The 19,185-nt window shown below is 44.6% G+C and overlaps 1 protein-coding gene across 1 annotated transcript in view; it reads left to right on the forward strand.

Annotated features, from left to right (window-relative positions):
- The window catches only part of LOC140202294 (uncharacterized), a 29,945-nt gene extending 14,328 nt beyond the window's left edge, over positions 1–15,617 (forward strand). Inside the window, exons 6-8 of the mRNA XM_072267190.1 lie at positions 2,146–2,265; positions 7,962–8,108; positions 15,125–15,617. Coding sequence (XP_072123291.1) covers positions 2,146–2,265; positions 7,962–8,108; positions 15,125–15,447 — 590 coding nt within the window. The 3' untranslated portion in view covers positions 15,448–15,617. The remainder of the gene's footprint in view (positions 1–2,145; positions 2,266–7,961; positions 8,109–15,124) is intronic.
- Positions 15,618–19,185: the final 3,568 nt, after the last annotated feature.

The raw sequence follows: 19,185 nt of genomic DNA on the forward strand, positions 1-19,185 counted from the left end.
TAATATTTGACAATTATGGTTTTGGCTATATTTGCTTGATAAGAGCCAGAAACCAGCTTGGATTGATTTGGAATTAGAAGCTATCAAACAATTTCATTTAACCTCATTATTAGGAGCTCCATTACCTTTACAAACTTGCTAAAATTCCAGATTTAAATCTCTACCCTGTTATTAAACAGTCCTTACGAATTTAGTTTCAGTTTCACAACTCTTTTAATTTTAAACAATTTAATTTGTCTAGCTCTTTATATCGAAATTTTCTGGTTAAACCATCAATAACCGATCCCACTTTTCTCTTATGGAGAAATAACGGGATCTGTTCTTCTGCAGATTTATTTTGTGATGGTCGATTAATGACTTTTGAAGAGTTAATTAACAAATATTCTCTCTCTCAGACACATTTCCTGCAATATTTTCAGGTTAGATATTTTTTACAAAAATACGTATCTAAATTTCCATATATGCAAGAATATGATTTGTTGGATACTATTTTGAATATGAATCCTTTAGTGAGAGGTTCCACTGGTAGAATTCATAATTTATTTTTACTACAAAAAGATAACCTCTCACTAAAGATTAAACAAGATTGGGAGAGAGAACTTAATATGACCTTTGTTAATGAAGATTGTTTGCGAGTTTTGAAAATGGTCAATTCCTCTTCGATGTGGAGTCTAGTACGAGAGGGATTAAAGGGCGCCCATTCAGAACAGAGATGCGAAGAAATTTTTTTAGCTGGGGGTGGTGAATCTATGGAATTTGTTGCCACGGGCGGCAGTGGAGGCCAAGTCATTGGGTGTATTTAAGGCAGAGATAGGTATCTGAGTAGCCAGGGCATCGAAGTTTATGGTGAGAAGGTGGGGGAGTGGGACTAAATGGGAGAATAGATCAGCTCATGATAAAATGGCGGAGCAGACTCGATGGGCCGAATGGCTGACTTCTACTCCTTTGTCTGATGGTCTTATGGTCTTATGTGCCAATCACTGTTTAATTCAATTTAAAATTGTTCATCATTATTATTTAACAAAAGAGAGACTATCCAAAATATTTCCTAACATTGACAACTATTGTGATAGGTGTAAAACTGAAGTAGCCACTTTTTCACATATGTTCTGGCCATGTTCTTCATTAAAATCTTTTTAAAAACCTTTATTTTCTACAATTTCTAAAGCTCTGAAAATTAATTTACAACTTAATACATTGACTGTCTTATTTGGAATCGTTCTACATCATATTCAGGGTATTTCATCTTCAGACCAACATATAATTGCATTTGTTACATTGTTGGCAAGAAGGGCTACTGTATTTTATTGAAATGGGAAGATACCTCTGTCCCTACATTAATTCAATGGTTTTCTCAAGTAATGTTATGTCTTAGCTTGGAAAAAATTAGAAGTAGAACTTTTGATCCTCAATTCGATTTTGAGAGAAGATGGGGCTCTTTTGCCAAATATTATCATTTAATTTGAATTAATTTGTATGGTTTCCTTACAGTCATATATAAATGTGAGCTGGCAGTTGATGATTTTTCTCCTTTATATATATATAGGCGATTGTAAGGTGTATTGCTCCGGGAGTTGGTTCCTAATGGTTTTTTTCTCTCTTTTAATTTGTTTTCTTTTCCTTTCTCTTGTAGTTTGTAGGTTTTTTCTTTCAGTTAGTTGGGGTACTCTTTTTTCTTTATTTTCTTTATAAAAATAACTTCTTTTTTCATTATCATATCATTCTTTTTTGATAAGTTTTTTCTTCAGTTTTATTAACTGTACATATATCAGTTTGTTGAAGTCTTGTATCATTTTAAAGCTGTAGAAGATTATGTATCAACAAAAAGACTTTAAAAATGAAATGAGACAGAGTCTCATTGACAGAACCAGATCCAGAGAACATTCCTCCCCCGGTGGGTAAAACCTGTCTCACCCTGTCACGCCTCATGCATCACTGTAAGCTTCCCATATGGAATATGAGGAATGTGATTGATATGTGTCTTGGGTGGGAAAATGATGGAACGAACTATGGTTGTCAGTCAGTGACTGCTGCGGGAGGGAGTGAGGGTGGGAGGTTCGCAGTCCAAAATGTCTTTGGGTCTGGAGATCAATTTAGCAACAATTCCAAGATTACAGGCTTCTGACTGATGTGTATGGTTTCCAGTAGGGCGGGATGACAATCCGCCGGGCAACTTGACTTCAGTGGAGAATGAACAATTGGATTGTTCGATTTCTTCAGGATGGAACCAACGGAAGAGAAGCAGGAATTCGGAGAAGTGTAACAGTGAGAATGCAAAATTGGGGCTTGCCCTGAGTGATTGGGGCAGGAGTTGAGAAATATCAAGACTGCAGAGGCAGTATGTCCCTGTCGAAGTGGAGGTAAACCTGTCAAGATGAGAGATATTCAAGCTTTGCTCAAGAAAAATATGGAAGAACAAGGTTCAATTAGGTTATTTCCCAGTGAATCCCTTAACATCAAATGACTCAGAATACTATCAGGAGAGCAAAGAGAGAGGATGTGAGATGAATCTAGAAGTTAAAGTTAAGGAAAATCCCAAGAAGTTGTATAGTGATTAGCATAAACTTTACAGTGGCAGCCATGTGCGTCTAATTGCCACCACTGCCTTTAAGGAGTTTGTACTTTCTCCCCGTGTCTGCAGTAGGTTTCCACTGAGTATTCAGTTTCCTGCCATTTTGCAAAGGGCTAGTGTTGGTAAGTTGAGGGCATGCTACGTTGGCAGTGGAATCATAGTGACACGCACGGGCTCCCCCCAGTTCATCCTTGTACTGTGTTGTTCATTGACGCAAACAAGCATTTCGCTGAATGTTTCAATCATTCAATGTAGATGTAACAGAAAAACAGATCTTTAATCTGATCTGTCACTATTTTAAGATTAAAAAGATAAGTAAGGAGAAATAGCTCACTTTAGAAGCTCAGAAGGTCTGCTTATGTCCTGAGCTGTAGGAATATGTTGGGAGAAATTAACATTTAGCATGCTGACATTCATTAGTTGGGCATTGAGTACGTAAACTAGAATGGTTGGGGGGTGGGAATCAAATTAAAGAGGCTAGGCGTGAGGAGGTTAGTTCACTACAGGGGGATGGGAACCAGTGCAGAGAGGCAGAGGGGTGTAAAGTGAGGGTAGAAACAAAAAGTTCTATGGAGATAAGTAAAAGCGGCAGGCCGACAAATCCAGGGCAAGCATTAAAAAGGGCCACTTTTCAGCATAATTGTATAAGGGCTAAGAGAGTTGTAAAAGAGCGCCTGAAGGCTTTGTGTGTCAATGCAAGGAGCATTCGTAATAAGGTGGATGAATTGAAAGTGGAGATTGTTATTAATGATTATGATATAGTTGGGATCACAGAGACATGGCTCCAGGGTGACCAGGGATGGGAGCTCAACGTTCAGGGATATTCAATATTCAGGAGGGATAGATATGAAGGAAGGGGAGGTGGGGTGGTGTTGCTGGTTAAAGAAGAGATTAACGCAATAGAAAGGAAGGACATAAGCCGGGAAGATGTGGAATCGATATGGGTAGAGCTGCGTAACACTAAGGGGCAGAAGACGCTGGTGGGAGTTGTGTACAGGCCACCTAACAGTAGTAGTGAGGTCGGAGATGGTATTAAACAGAAAATTAGAAATGTGTGCAATAAAGGAACAGCAGTTATAATGGGTGACTTCAATCTACATGTAGATTGGGTGAACCAAATTGGTAAAGGTGCTGAGGAAGAGGATTTCTTGGAATGTATGCGGGATGGTTTTTTGAACCAACATGTCGAGGAACCGACTAGAGAGCAGGCTATTCTGGACTGGGTTTTGAGCAATGAGGAAAGGTTAATTAGCAATCTTGTCGTGAGAGGCCCCTTGGGTAAGAGTGACCATAATATGGTGGAATTCTTCATTAAGATGGAGAGTGACATAGTTAATTCAGAAACAAAGGTTCTGAACTTAAAGAGGGGTAACTTTGAAGGTATGAGACGTGAATTAGCTAAGATAGACTGGCAAATGACACTTAAAGGATTGACGGTGGATATGCAATGGCAAGCATTTAAAGGTTGCATGGATGAACTGCAACAAATGTTCATCACAGTTTGGCAAAAGAATAAATCAAGGAAGGTAGTGCACCCGTGGCTGACAAGAGAAATTAGGGATAGTATCAATTCCAAAGAAGCAGCATACAAATTAGCCAGAGAAAGTGGCTCACCTGAGGACTGGGAGAAATTCAGAGTTCAGTAGAAGAGGACAAAGGGCTTAATTAGGAAGGGGAAAAAAGATTATGAGAGAAAACTTGCAGGCAACATAAAAACAGACTGTAAAAGCTTTTATAGATATGTAAAAAGGAAAAGACTGGTAAAGACAAATGTAGGTCCTCTGCAGGCAGAAACAGCTGAATTGATTATGGGGAGCAAGGACATGGCAGACCAATTGAATAATTACTTGGTTCTGTCCTCACTAAGGAGTACATAAATAATCTTCCAGAAATAGTAGGGGACAGAGGGTCCAGTGAGATGGAGGAACTGAGCGAAATACATGTTAGTAGGGAAGTGGTGTTAGGAAAATTGAAGGGATTGAAGGCAGATAAATCCCCAGGGCCAGATGGTCTGCATCCCAGGGTGCTTAAGGAAGTAGCCCAAGAAATAGTGGATGCATTAGTGATAATTTTTCAAAACTCATTAGATTCTGGACTAGTTCCTGAGGATTGGAGGGTGGCTAATGTAACTCCACTTTTTAAAAAAGGAGGGAGAGAGAAACCGGGGAATTATAGACCGGTTAGCCTAATGTCGGTGGTGGGGAAACTGCTGGAGTCAGTTATCAAGGATGTGATAACAGCACATTTGGAAAGTGGTGAAATGATCGGACAAAGTCAGCATGGATTTGTGAAAGGAAAATCATGTCTGACGAATCTCATAGAATTTTTTGAGGATGTAACTAGTAGAGTGGATAGGGGAGAACCAGTGGATGTGGTATATTTGGATTTTCAGAAGGCTTTTGACAAGGTCCCACACAGGAGATTAGTGTGCAAACTTAAAGCACACGGTATTGGGGATAAGGTATTGGTGTGGGTGGAGAGTTGGTTAGCAGACAGGAAGCAAAGAGTGGGAATAAACAGGACCTTTTCAGAATGGCAGGCGGTGACTAGTGGGGTACCGCAAGGCACAGTGCTGGGACCTCAGTTGTTTACAATATATATTAATGACTTGGATGAGGGAATTAAATGCAGCATCTCCAAGTTTGCGGATGACACGAAGCTGGGTGGCAGTGTTAGCTGTGAGGAGGATGCTAAGAGGATGCAGGGTGACTTGGATAGGTTGGGTGAGTGGGCAAATTCATGGCAGATGCAATTTAATGTGGATAAATGTGAAGTTATCCCCTTTGGTGGCAAAAATAGGAAAACAGATTATTATCTGAATGGTGGCCGATTAGGAAAAGGGGAGGTGCAACGTGACCTGGGTGTCATTGTACACCAGTCATTGAAAGTGGGCATGCAGGTACAGCAGGCGGTGAAAAAGGCGAATGGTATGCTGGCATTTATAGCACGAGGATTTGGGTACAGGAGCAGGGAGGTACTACTGCAGTTGTACAAGGCCTTGGTGAGACCACACCTGGAGTATTGTGTGCAGTTTTGGTCCCCTAATCTGAGGAAAGACATCCTTGCCATAGAGGGAGTACAGAGAAGGTTCACCAGATTGATTCCTGGGATGGCAGGACTTTCATATGAAGAAAGACTGGACGAACTGGGCTTGTACTCATTGGAATTTAGAAGATTGAGGGGGGATCTGATTGAAACGTATAAGATCCTAAAGGGATTGGACAGGCTAGATGCAGGAAGATTGTTCCCGATGTTGGGGAAGTCCAGAACGAGGGGTCACAGTTTGAGGATAGAGGGGAAGCCTTTTACGACCGAGATTAGGAAAAACTTCTTCACACAGAGAGTGGTGAATCTGTGGAATTCTCTGCCACAGGAAACAGTTGAGGCCAGTTTATTGGCTATATTTAAGAGGGAGTTAGATATGGCCCTTGTGGCTACGGGGGTCAGGGGGTATGGAGGGAAGGCTGGGGCAGTGTTCTGAGTTGGATGATCAGCCATGATCATAATAAATGGCGGTGCAGGCTCGAAGGGCCGAATGGCCTTCTCCTGCACCTATTTTCTCTATGTAAGTAGGGCATTATATTACCGTTGATTATGTTATTGGTGAGGCTGCAATTGGAACATGATGTAGAGTTTTGGTCACCCTTTAATAGGCAAGATGTGGCTGAACTGGAAATTGGGCAGAGAATTACAAGACTGTTGCAAGTGTGATTAATAGGGAGGGTTTTCCATTCAAGGTTATTATTCCTTGTAACACAGGAGATGGTGACGATATAGAAATGTATAACATCACGGTGTGGCAAAGATAAGGTGGATGGCAACAGTCTTTCCCACACGTCAGGAGAGTCCAAAGCTTGGGGCATATGCTTGGGATGAAGAGGAAAAGCCTAAGTAGGATCAGGGGCAATTCTTTCACCTGTAGGGTGGTGAGTATATATGCTGAGCTGCCTGAGAAAGTGGGTGCAGCAGGGACAATCGTATCATTGAAGTGGCACCTGGACAGATGCATGGAAAGGCAGGGTTAGAACGGATAAAGTTTACTGCAGGCAATTGGGATTATTTTATACTTTATTGTCGCCAAACAAATGATACTAGAATGTACAATCATCATATCGATATTTGATTCTGCACTTCCCGCTCCCTGGATTACAAATCGATTGTAAATATTAAAAATTTAAATTACAAATCATAAATAGAAAAATTAGAAAAATGGAAAGTAAGGTAGTACAAAAAAAAACGTGATGCAGGTCCGGATATTTGGAAGATACGGCCCAGATCTGGGTCAGGATCCGTTCAGCAGTCTTATCACAATTGGAAAGAAGCTGTTCCCAAATCTGTCCGTACGAGTCTTCAAGCTCCTGAGCCTTCTGGAGGGAAGAGGAATGAAAAGTGTGTTGATTGGGTGGGTCGTGTCCTTGATTATCCTGGCAGCACTGCTCCGACAGCGTGCGGTGTAAAGTGAGTCCACGGACGGAAGATTGGTTTGTGTGATGTGCTGCACCGTGTTCACGATCTTCTGCAGTTTCTTCCGGTTTTGTCCTGGACAACTTCCATACCAGGTCGTGATGCACCCGAGAAGAATGCTTTCTACGGTGTATCCAGAAAAATTAGTGAGGGTTTTAGGAGACAGGCCAAATTTCTTTAGTTTTCTCAGGAGGTAAAGGCGCTGGTGGGCCTTCTTGGCAGTGGACTCTGCTTGGTTGGACCAATTCAAATCATTTGTGATATTGACCCTGAGGAACTTGAAGCTTTTGACCTGTTCCACTTGCGCATCACCGATGTAACTTGGGTTGTGCGGTCCGCTGATCCTTCTGAAGTCAACAACCAATTCCTTCGTCTTGCTGACGTTGAGGGATAGGTTATTGTCTTCGCAGCATGGCACCAGGTTCTTAATTTCCCCTCTGTACTCAAACTCATCATTACCCGAGATATGGCCTACAATTGTTGTGTCATCAGCAAACTTATATATTGAGTTTGATGGAAACTTGGCTACACAATCATGGGTGTACAGTGAGTACAGCAGGGGGCTGAGTACACAGCCTTGTGGGGCACCGATGCTCAGAGTGATTGTAGAGGAGAGCTTGTCCCCTATTTTTACAGCCTGGGTCCTATTATCCAGCTGGGCATAGTGGTCATCACAGAACCATTGGGCAAATAATCTCATTCTTGGTGTATTAAACGATAAGCTGAATAGCCTCATTCTGTACATCCCCCTGTTTCCAATTATATGTGTGTCTGGGGTGGACGTGATGGGAAACTGTCAGAACTGTCCCCCAGTCAGTCGGTGGGAGGGAGGGTCAGAACAGAAAATCCCCATCGGGTTCTAAGGTAAACTCAACACCAACTCCCAGGTTACAGGTTTCTGATTGATGTGTGTGTTGTGCACTAGGGTCGAGCGAGGATCGGCAGGGCAGTGAGACTCTCTCATTGTGCAGTGCGCCCACCTGGATGTGCAGTGAGCAACCAGATCATTTGACACCTTCAACCTGCACACAGGAGAAGAGCAAAAGGAGCTCAGAGAAGTTTCAGTGTAACGGTGAGAAGCAAGGATTGGGGCACGACTCATGGCATATCAAGGGTGTAGACGTATTACGTTTCTCTTGTGTACAGAGCCTGGATGGTTTAGGGACCCTGGCTGACGAGAGTGTTTGAAGTTCCAGTCAAGAGGAGAGGCAAGCATACATTCACAAACAGGAGTCCAGAAGAAGGGTCTCAGTCTGAAGCATCGGCTGTACTCTTTTCCATTGATGCTGCCGGGCCTGCTGAGTTCCTCCATCAATTTTTACATCATACATTGTGTTTAACTTAGGGACAAGTTCATCTCTTGGTGATTACAAAAATATAAAGGATGCACTTGAGGTAAATCTGGAGGGCAGAGTGACAGTATGAGATGGATCTGACAGATAAGATTAAGAAAAGTTCTAGGAGTTTCGATAGCTCAGTAAAGATTAAAAAGGATGGTTAGTCAGAGAGGAGTTCCTGTTGGGGATCAGCAGGCTGTCTATAACTTGAGGGGCCAGATAGGTTGACATTATAAGAAATATTTCTTTTCAATGATTGCTGAACTGATTTACTTAGTATCACAATTGCTCAAGAGATGAGGGATTCAGGAGAAGACAGATTGAGGGACATACACATTCCCAGGGAGCAGGTATTTGCAGCCTTACAGTGTATTTTCGTGGATAAATCCCCAGGGCCTTACTAAGTGCTTCCTGGGACTCAATGGGAGGCTAGAGAGGAAACAGCGGAGACCTTTAGGGAGATATTTGCTTCATCGTTCGTCGCTAGGAAACAATGCCACTGAAAAATGGAATGAGGTCAATGTTGTTCCATAGTTTGAGAACGATAGAAGGGATAAGCCAAGGAGTGGCAGACCAGTGACTGACGCCAATTGTGGGGAGGTTAGTGATGGGCAATTGGAGGGATAGGATATCTCAGTATTTGGATAGACAGGGACTCATTAGGAGGAGTTTGCATGGTGTTGTGACTGGAAAGCTGTGCAGTTGAACCTCTTTGGAGCTGTTTGTAGAATGACCAAAATTGTAAATGAGGTTCAGGCTGAGCATGCTGTCCATTTAGCAGAACCTACAATAAGACCAAGTGTGGTTGGATGGTCTAGTAAGAAATGTTCCATGAAATCATGGAGAGACAGTTCGGTGGATACATAAATATGAAAGATATACAAGCTTTGGTCAGGAAAAATATGGAAGGTCATAGTTCAGTCAGGTCATGTGGCAGTGGGTCCTCTGATGCCAAATGACTAAGAAAACAATCAAGAGTGAAATCATGAGGGCAAGCAGAGAGGGTGTGAGATGGATCTGGCAGAAAAGGTGAAGGGAAATCCCAAGCGATTTTTGCAGCCATATCAAGAGTCAAAGGGTGGTTACTAAGTGAGTAGGTCCACTTCAGACATTAGCAGGTCTAGCATGACCTGCAGGACATGGGTGAGATTCTTAAAGAATATTTCCCCTTTTTAACTGAGGAGATGATCATGATGACAGTTAGTGTGAAATCAATAGTGGGAAAGTTACCTACGGGAGTTCTGAGGGACAGGGTGTCCCAACATTTGAGTGGATGGAGTCAGATTAAATAGTGTAGGCGTGGCTTTGTGCATGAAATGCTCTGCCTATTGAACAGTATTAAAGCTATTTGAAGAGATGACTGAAAAGGCAGATGAGGGCAGGGCAGTGGACGTTGTCTATTTGTAGTTCAGCGAGTCCTTCAACAAGGTCTTGCAAGGTAGGGTAACCTGGATGGTTAGGAATCTAGTGAAGATTGGTGGATTCACAATTGGTATGGACGATGAAAGCAGAGGGAGGTGGTTGAAGGTTGTGTTTTGGAATGGAGGCTGTTGATGAGGGGTGTTCTGCAGGGATCAGTGTTGGGTTTCTTTCAATTGCTATTTTGAGAAATGACTCAAATGCCAGTGCACAAGGCTTGATCAGTATATCTGTGGTTGACGCAAAATTAAAGGGTTGTAGTTGCGCTGATACGCAACGAGTGAAAGCAACACACTGAGTCGAGCAGGGTCTGGTTGAACCGTTCACTGTTTCAATCTGCGCACGCTTGAGTCCCCACTGCCAGCATCCTCCGCTCTCCGCTCTTTGCGGGGCAGAAGTGACGTCGGCTTCCGGGCCGAGGTCTGTCCCGCACTCAGCCCTCTCGGTAGCCACTGGCTGCGGTCTCGCCTGTGACTGCTGGAGCCGGTTCACTTGCCGCATGGGCGGGCTGCCACATGACCCCCCCCCCCCGCCCCCTGGACGAGTGCTAGGAAGTGCAGAGTCCTCAGCCTGCACACTGGCAGTTCTTTTAGGTGGCCGTCCTCGTCGTCAAGGGGGTGGTACCGCAACCGGCCGTTCAACGTCAATGGTAAAAGTCTCTTCATGACCGTCGATGTCGAGAACGCAGGTCGTCCCATTATGGCGCAACACCTTGTAGGATCCTTCGTATGGTCGCTGCAGGGGTGAAAACATACTAGCTCTGTTGTAGGTCCTTGGGCACGAAAGGGGGTGTTGTTCCGTGATGGGACGTCGGGACTGGGCAAGTGTTCCAAGCCGCTCCTGGAGTTTAGTTAGGACCGCCGTAGTTGTGTCCTCCGGGCCACGGGGTGCTGGCACCAATTCACTGGGAACTGTGAGCGGGGCACCGTAAACAAGTTTGGCTGATGACGTGGCCAGGTCCTCCTTGGGTGCTGTGCAGATGCCAAGCAGTACCCAGGGGAGTTCGTCAACCCAGTCTGGCCCTTGGAGGCATGCCATAAGTGTAGGACTCGTGGCCAGCAATGCCACCTGTCATACATCGCAGAGTTTACCACCACGATCAAGCACATCCGCTGGAAGAACAAAGTGGCAGCCGACGTGCTGACATGTACCTCTGTCCAATCAGTGCACTCTCTGTCTCTGGGGCTGGATTATGCGGTGTTAGCTAAGGCGCAACGACTGGACAGCAAGATGCTGGCGTACCGAACCGCAGTCTCAGGACTCCACCTCGTAGACATACCCATTGGGCCCCAAAGGTAAGATGCTCCTTTGCGATGTGTCCACCAGGCAACCTCAGCCCATTGTCCCGACCACTTGGAGGCACCGCGTTTTCGACGCCTTCCGCGGTTTAGCCCATCCTTCCATCCAGGCGACCATCTGGCTGATCGCAGACAGGTTTGTGTGGCACGGCCTATGCAAGCAGGTCGGGCATTGGGCCAGGACATGCACGCACTGTCAAACCTCCAAAATCCAGAGGCACGTGAGGGCCCCACTGCAACCTTTCCAGCTGACACATAGGAGGTTTGATCATGTCCACGTGGACATCGTCGGCCCACTGCCGGTTTCGAAAGGAACGAGATACCTGTTCACCATGTTGGACAGATTCACGAGGTGGCTGGAAGCTGTTCCACTCGCTGACATGGCCACGGAGACATGCGCCAGAGCCCTGATTACCACCTGGGTGGCAAGGTTCGGACTCCCAGCCCACGTCACTTCAGACAGGGGTGTGCAGTTTGCATCGGCTTTGTAGTCTGCACTAGCACAACTCCTTGGAACCCAGCTCCATCGAACGACTGCTTACCACCCGCAGTCCAACGGCCTGGTGGAACGTTTCCACAGGCACTTGAAGTCAACCCTATTAGCAGCTATATCAAGAGTCAAAGGGTGGTTACTAGATGAGTAGATCCCTTTAGACATTAGCAGGGTTACCTTTGCCTTGACCTGCAGGATAGGGGTGAGATTGTTAAAGAGTATTTCTCGTTTTTCATTGAGGAGATAATCACAATTACTCAAGGGAATTAAGTCGAGATGTTTTGGAGACTGGTCATATTTCCAGAAAGGATGATATTTGCAACCTTGCAGTGTATTGGCGGATAAATCCTCTGGGCCAGAGTGAGTGCTTCCTTGAAACTTGTGAGAGGTGAGAGGAGGAATTGTGGAGTCTGTTGCTGAGATTATTGTCTCATCATTTGCCACCAGAAAAGTTGCAGAAGACTGGAAGGGAGCTCATGTTTGGTTGTTTGAGAAGAGCAGGAAGGTCATGCCAGGGAATGACACACCAGTCAGTGTGAAATCAGTAGTGGGGAAGTTACCTACGGGAGTTCTGAGGGACAGGGTGTACCAGCATTTGAGTGGACGGAGTCAGATTAAATAGAGTCAGCACGGCTTTGTTCAAGAAAAGCTCTGCTTAGTGAACAGTATTCAAGCTAACTGAAGAGATGACTGAAAATGCAGATGAGGGCAGGGCAGTGGACTTTGCCTATTTGTAGTTCAGTGAGGTCTTCGACAAGGTCTTGTAAGGTTGGGTCATCTGGATGGTTAGGAATCCAGTCAAGATTGGTGGATTCAAAATTGGTTTGGAGGACGAAAGCAGAGGGAGGTGGTTGAAGGTTGTGTTTCGGAATGGAGGCTGCTGATGAGCTGTGTTCTGCAGGGATCAGTGTTGGGTTTCTTTCATTACTATTTTGAGAAATGATTCGAATGCCAGTGCACAAGGCTTGATCAGTGTATCTGTGGTTGACACAGAATTAAATGGTACTAATTATAGTGAAGAAGGGTGTTGTGGAATACAGAATGAAGAAGTAAATAAAATCACTGGGGCAAGATAAGGTGCATGATAACAGTCTTTTCCCCAGGACAGAGGAGTCCACAATTAGAGTCCCTGGGTTCAGGGTGAGGGGGAGAGAGTTAAAAGGGACAGTGGAGAGTATGTGAAACTATTATAGTTATTATTCTAATATGGATTTATTGAGTATTCCAGCAAGGAAATGAATCTCAGGGGTGTATATGGTGATATATATGTATTTTGATAATAACTATGCTTTGGGCTTTGATCTTTTTCACAGGGGAAGTGGTTGAGGCAAGTACAGGAGTGTCCTTTCAGAAGCACTGGGATAGGTACATGGAGGGGGGTGGGACTTGGAGAGATACAGTTGTAATGCAGACAATGTGGACAATCTGGATGGGCACCATGGCCATTGAGGAGTGGTTGGGCCAAAGGGCCTGTATGCTGCTGTATTGTCCGATGTCTCGATGGGCTGAAGGGCCTCCACAGGGCACATCCTGCAGTCTCCCGGTGACAGATCCCTGTAGATTGGATGTGGCTCTGTATCTGTGAACCCGATGCTTCCAGGGATGGTATTCTGTATGTTGTGAGAGTCAGAGTGCTGACTGTCTCACCCAGGTCAATACCTCACCCTGTCGGTGTGTCTGTTTTCCCTTCCCCTCCGTTCCCTACACACATCCCACTCTCTGAACCCAAATGGACCCTACAGCAGTTCCATTCTCTGTGACCCTCAGCAACACTTACAACACTCCAGTATCTGTGACCCCTCCCCATCTCTCTGACCCACTCTGGAACCTACACTCCTTGTCATCTCTGCGGTCTCCACTGTCAGCAACACTCCTCGCCGCCTCTGTAAACTACCCCACTTAACCTGCTGCTTTCACACCCCTTGAGAACTGACATTTGCTGACAGATTGACAGTGAAACAGAGCCCATTCCTATGCTGATGCATGTCCATCCCTGAGCTCGGAGGAACATTAAATCTTCTCAATGGTTAAATTGCAAAGAAAAAACAATTATCCGAGTCTAATCTAAGAATTAAACAATGTTCTCCTACCTAAACATGGGGTTTCCCTTCTAATTTTATCACCCACATCTCCTCCATTTCTCACACATCAGCCCTCACTCTAAGACACCCAACAAAACAGGATCAGGATCACAACAGGATTCTCGGATACCACCCATGAGCACCTCATCCAACACATCTTTTGAGGTGTGGAGATTGGGGCATGGAGTTTGAGGGGTGGGCTTTTAGGGGTGGAGTTTGAGGCCTATGGTGCATTGGCCTTCATCAACAGTGGGATTGAGTTTAAGAGTTGAGAGGTAATGTTACGGCTATATAGGACCCTGGTCGGACCACACTTGGAGTACTGTGCTGAGTTCTGGTCACCTCACTACAGGAAGGATATGGAAACTATAGAAAGAGTGCAGAGGAGATTTCCAAGGACGCTGCCTGGATTGGGGAGCATGCCTTATGAGAATAGGTTGAGTGAGCTCAACCTTTTCTCCTTGGGGCGATGAAAGATGAGAAGTGACTGATATAGGTGTATAAGATGATGAAAGGCATTGATCGTGTGGATAGTCAGAGGCTTTTTCCCAGGGCTGAGATGGCTAGCACGAGAGGGCGCAGTTTTAAGGTGTTTGAAGCAGGTACAGATGAGATGTCAGGGGTACGTTTTTTTAAGCAGAGAGTGGTGAGTTTGTTAAATGGGCTGCCAGCAACAGAGGTGGAGGCGGATACAATAGACCCTTGGATAGGTATACGGAGCTTAGAAAAATAGAGGGGTATGGGTAGTCCTCCGTAATTTCTAAAGTAAGTACATGTTCGGCACAGCATCATAGGCTGAAGGGCCCGTATTGTGCTGTAGGTTTCCTTTCCTTTGTTTCTATGTTTCTACCATTCACAAAAGGACTCCAACTCCAGACACAGCTTCTCACCCAATCTTGATCCCTTTCCACAGGATTGCTCGCGCGCGCTCTCTCTCTCTCTCTCCCTCTCTGCCCCCCCCGCTGTCACTCCATTGCGTACCCTTTCCCCACCATTGATCCCCCCCCCACTAGCACTTATCCCTGTAACTGTGCCAACTGTTAAACTTCCCCCTACACTTTCTCCCTCACTGGCATACAGAACCCCAGTTACTCATTCCAGTTCAGGAAGTACTTCAGCTGCAAGTCTCTCAGGGTATTTCATTGGATACCGTGTGACCTCTTCAGCGATGAGGCTCGAGATTGATAGGGGTCCTTTTCATTGACCTTTATTCTGTCAATGATAACAACGGGAATCTCCCGGTGGTCAGGTTTTAATTCCATTACCCGCTCCCATTTCAATAAGTCTGTCCATGGTCTCCTCTACTGATATTGAGGCATGTGCAGGTTGGAGGAGTGACTCCTCATGTTCCACAGGGTTAGCCTTCACCCTGACATCGATCTGTGTCCTCCTGTGATCGCAAGACGATGTTGGTGGTGTGGAATATTGCAAGTCCAATTCATTTGTTTATTCGCCAACAGCAGGGGAGCTGCATGGCCTCGGTCGTAGTGATAACGAGACCTCGATCCGTGATTGTTGTCACTGCCCCGGGGCAGGTGTCAGAGTCGAGCGCATCACTGAAGTGCCGGAGATAGCCTGGCACGGCATCTATGCTGGAGTCAGTGCTCGGCAGAAGATGAGCCTGTATTGTGTTCGACTACAGACTGCTACAACACTCACGGACTCTGGAACTGTCGTGTATTTTTGGTGTGACTATATTTTACTGCTATCTTATATGTGCTGTATGTGCCTTGTGCTGTGTGTGACTGTTGCTAATGCATTTTGCACTTTGACCCTGGAGTAACACTTCTGTATTCATGAGTGTTCATATACCCAGTCTGAATGATCATTAAACTTCAACTTGAACCATCTCATTTATGTCACACTTCCCTGTTTTCCTTTTCCTGCCTTTACTTTTCCTCATTACTCTGGACCCCTCACCCCTTCTCAGTTGCTTCTGAGTTTACCGCTCCTTCCCCCTCCCACGTTGCCTCGTCGCTTCTCTTCCTTCATCGCTACGGAGAAGACACACATCAAACAAAATGCTTGATAACTGTACAACCCAATGACTCTTACAGATATTCTGTCTCCACAGATTCTGCCTGACCCACTGAGTTCTTCCAGCTTTCTGCTTTTTTCTTTAATGGGAATGGTTGGGGAAACTTGGAGTTACTTTCATTATTGAGAAACTATCCAGCCCCTGGAAATGACTGTTTTTCAGCAACATTTCATGCGTTGAGCAAGGACTGAATGTTGATATATTGCATGGAAACTTACTTAACTTTAATATTCATTTGAACTGATGGTCAGAGACACACACACACGAAATTTTGCGGATTCTGGGAATTGAGAGCCACACACACAAATTGCTGGAGGAATTGAGTAGGTCAAACAATGTCTTTGGAAATGAATTCTGTAAACTCAACGTTTCAGACCGAGACCTTCCTTCAAGACTGGAAAGAAATCTAAAGGCTGCTGGAATATAAATGTGGAGGGAGGGGAAGGAGGATAGCTGGAAGGTGAGAGGTGAAACCAGGTGGGTGGGAAAGGTAAAGGTCTGGAAAAGAAAGAAACTGATAGGAGGGGTACCGGGGGAGGTCATAGCAGGTGAGGAGAAGAGGTAAGAGGCTAGAGTGGGGACTAGAAAAAAAGGGAAGGGGAAGGAGAAATCGATGTTCACGCCATCAGGTTGGAGGTTGGACAGAATACGAAGAGTTGCTCCTCCACCCTGAGAGTGGTCACGTATCTTGTTAAACAACGGTGGAACAACACTGGGGTTCAAATCAGTGACCCCTGACCCAATGCATCTCCATTGGTTAGTGATGTTCTTGTGGCCTTTGAGTGAAGTCCACTGGCTCATGGAGCTTCAGTCAGCTGAACACATTCAATGATTTGATCAGTGCTGGCTGATCTGGCTCAGGCAGCATTTGAACAGAAAGGAATTGGCACTGTGGCTCAGAAGAGAAGTGTAGAGGACTGCAGTGGTGATAGGAGATTCCATCAACAGAGGAATAGAGACTAGATTCTCTGGGCACGACAGGGACACCCAGATGGTATGTTGCCTCACTGGTGCCTGGGTCAGGATGTCTCAGATCAGATCCACGACATTCCAAAGGGGGAGGGTGAGCAGCCAGAACTCCTGGTACATATTGGCACACATGACATAGGTAGGAAAGGTGCAGAGATCCTTGGAGAGAGATTTAAGAGAGTGAGATACAAAGCTGAAAAATAGGACCTCTGGGGTAGTAATCTCTGGATTGTTGCTGGTGCCATGCACAGAAAGGGTAAAAATAGGATGATTTGGCATGTGAATGAATAGCTAAGAAACTGGTGCAGAGGGCAGGGGTGCAGATTTCTGGATCATTAGGATCTCATCGAGGGAAGGTACGATTTGTACAAAAGGGACAAGTTACACCTGAACCCAAGGGCACCAATATCATTGCAGGGAAGTTTGAGAGAGCTATTTCAGAGGTTTTAAACTAATTGGCAGGGGGATGGGTACCAGGGTGATAGGACTGAGGATGGGTCAGTTGGTTTACAAGCAGAAGCAGTGTGGAGTGAGACCGTTAACAAGGAGAGTCTGATGACGGGGCCAAATTGCAGTCAGCAAGATGAGTTGCAATGTAAAAGGGGGACAAAATAAACAAGTGATGAATGCACAGTGAAGATGTTATATATGAATGTATGCAGTATACAGAATACGGTCAATTACTTTCATCAGTTTCAGATTGTCATATGTGACGTTGTGGGCATCAATGAATCATGGCTGAAAGAAGATTATAGCTGGAAGTGTAACATCCAAGGTTACACTTTGAATTGAAAGGACAGGTGGATTATAAGGTTGTTCTGTTTGTAAAAAATGAAATCAAATCATAAAAAAAGAGGTGACATAGGTTCAGAATGTGTAGAATCGTTGTTGGTAGGGTGAAGAAACAGCAAAGGTGAAAAGACCCTGATGAGAGTTGTATACATACCTCTGAACAGTAGTAATGATGTGGTCTACAAGTTACAATGGGAGGTAGAAAATGTGTGTCAAAAGAGCAATGTTATGATAGTCATGGGGGATTTCAGTATGCAGATAGACTGGGAAAATCAGGTTGGTGCTGGATTCCAAGAGGGGAATTTTGCAGAATGTCTATGAGTTGGCTTTTTAGAGCAGCTCATGGTTGACTCCACAAGAAGATCAGCTATTCTGGATTGGGTGTTATGCAATGAACTGGAATTGATTAGAGAGCTTAAGGTACAGGAACCCTGATGAAACAGTGGTCATATTATGATATTATTCACCCTGCAATTTGAGAAGCAGAAGCTAAAGTCAAATCTATCAGTGTTACACTGGAGTAAAGAGAATTACAGTGGTATGAGAGAGGAGCTGGCCAAAATTGATTGGAAAAGATCACTGGCAGGGATGATGGCAAAGCAGCAATGGCTGGGATTTCTGAAAGCAATTTGGGAGGCACAGGTTATATACCTCCCAAACAGGAAGATGTATTCTAAAGGCAAGATGCCACAACTGTGGCTGACAAGTCAAAGCCAACATAAAAGCCAATGAGAGGGCATATAATAGAGCAAAACTGAATGGGAAGTTAGAAGATTGGAAAGCTTTTAAATACCAACAGAAGGAAACTAAATTAGTCATGAAAAAGGAAAAGATAAAATATTAACCAACATTATTAAAGGAGATACCAAAAGTTCCTTTAGATATATGAAGTGAAAAAGAGAGGCCAGAACAGATATCAGATCGCTACAAAATGCTGCTGTAGTAGTTGTAATGGGAGATCCGAAAACGTTTATTTTATCAGTCTTCACTGCTGAAGACACTGACAGTATGCCAAAAGTTTGAGAGTGCCATGGGACAGGAGTGTGTGAAGTTACCAGAAGGGAGAAAAGTCTGAGAAACTGACAGGTCTAAGAATAGATGAATCACAAGGACCAAATGGATCTATTCCACTGTTCTAAAAGAGGTGGCTGAAGAGATTGTGGAGGCATTAGTATTGATCTTTTAAGAATCAATAGATTCTGACATGGTCCTGGAGGACTGGAAATTTGCAAATGTCACTCCACTATTCAAGAAGGGAGGGAGGCAGAAGAAAAGAAATTATGTGCAATTTAATCTGACCTCAGTGGTTTGGATTTGATTGTTAAGGATGTGGTTTTGGTGTACTTGGGGGTGCATGATAAAATAGGCCATAGTCAGCACAGTTTCCTTCAGGGAAGATCTTGCCTGGAAAATCTGTTGGAATTCTTTAAAGAATCACAAGCAGGATAGACAAAGGAGATTCAATGGATGTTGTGTACTTCAATTTTGAGAAGGTGTTTGAAGTGGTGCCACACATGAGTCTGCTTAACAAGACCCCATGGCAAGCTACTAGCATGGATAGAGCATTGGCTGATTAGAAAGAGGCAAAGAATGGGAATACAGGGAGCTTTTTCTGGCTGGTTGCCGGTGTTTTGTGGTATTCCACCGGGATCTGTGTTGGGACAACTTTTTATGATAGATGTCAATGATTTGGATGATGGAATTGATAGATTTGTGCCAGGT

Source organism: Mobula birostris, chromosome 8 (genome assembly GCF_030028105.1).
Source record: "Mobula birostris isolate sMobBir1 chromosome 8, sMobBir1.hap1, whole genome shotgun sequence".
Taxonomy (NCBI): Eukaryota; Metazoa; Chordata; class Chondrichthyes; order Myliobatiformes; family Myliobatidae; genus Mobula; species Mobula birostris.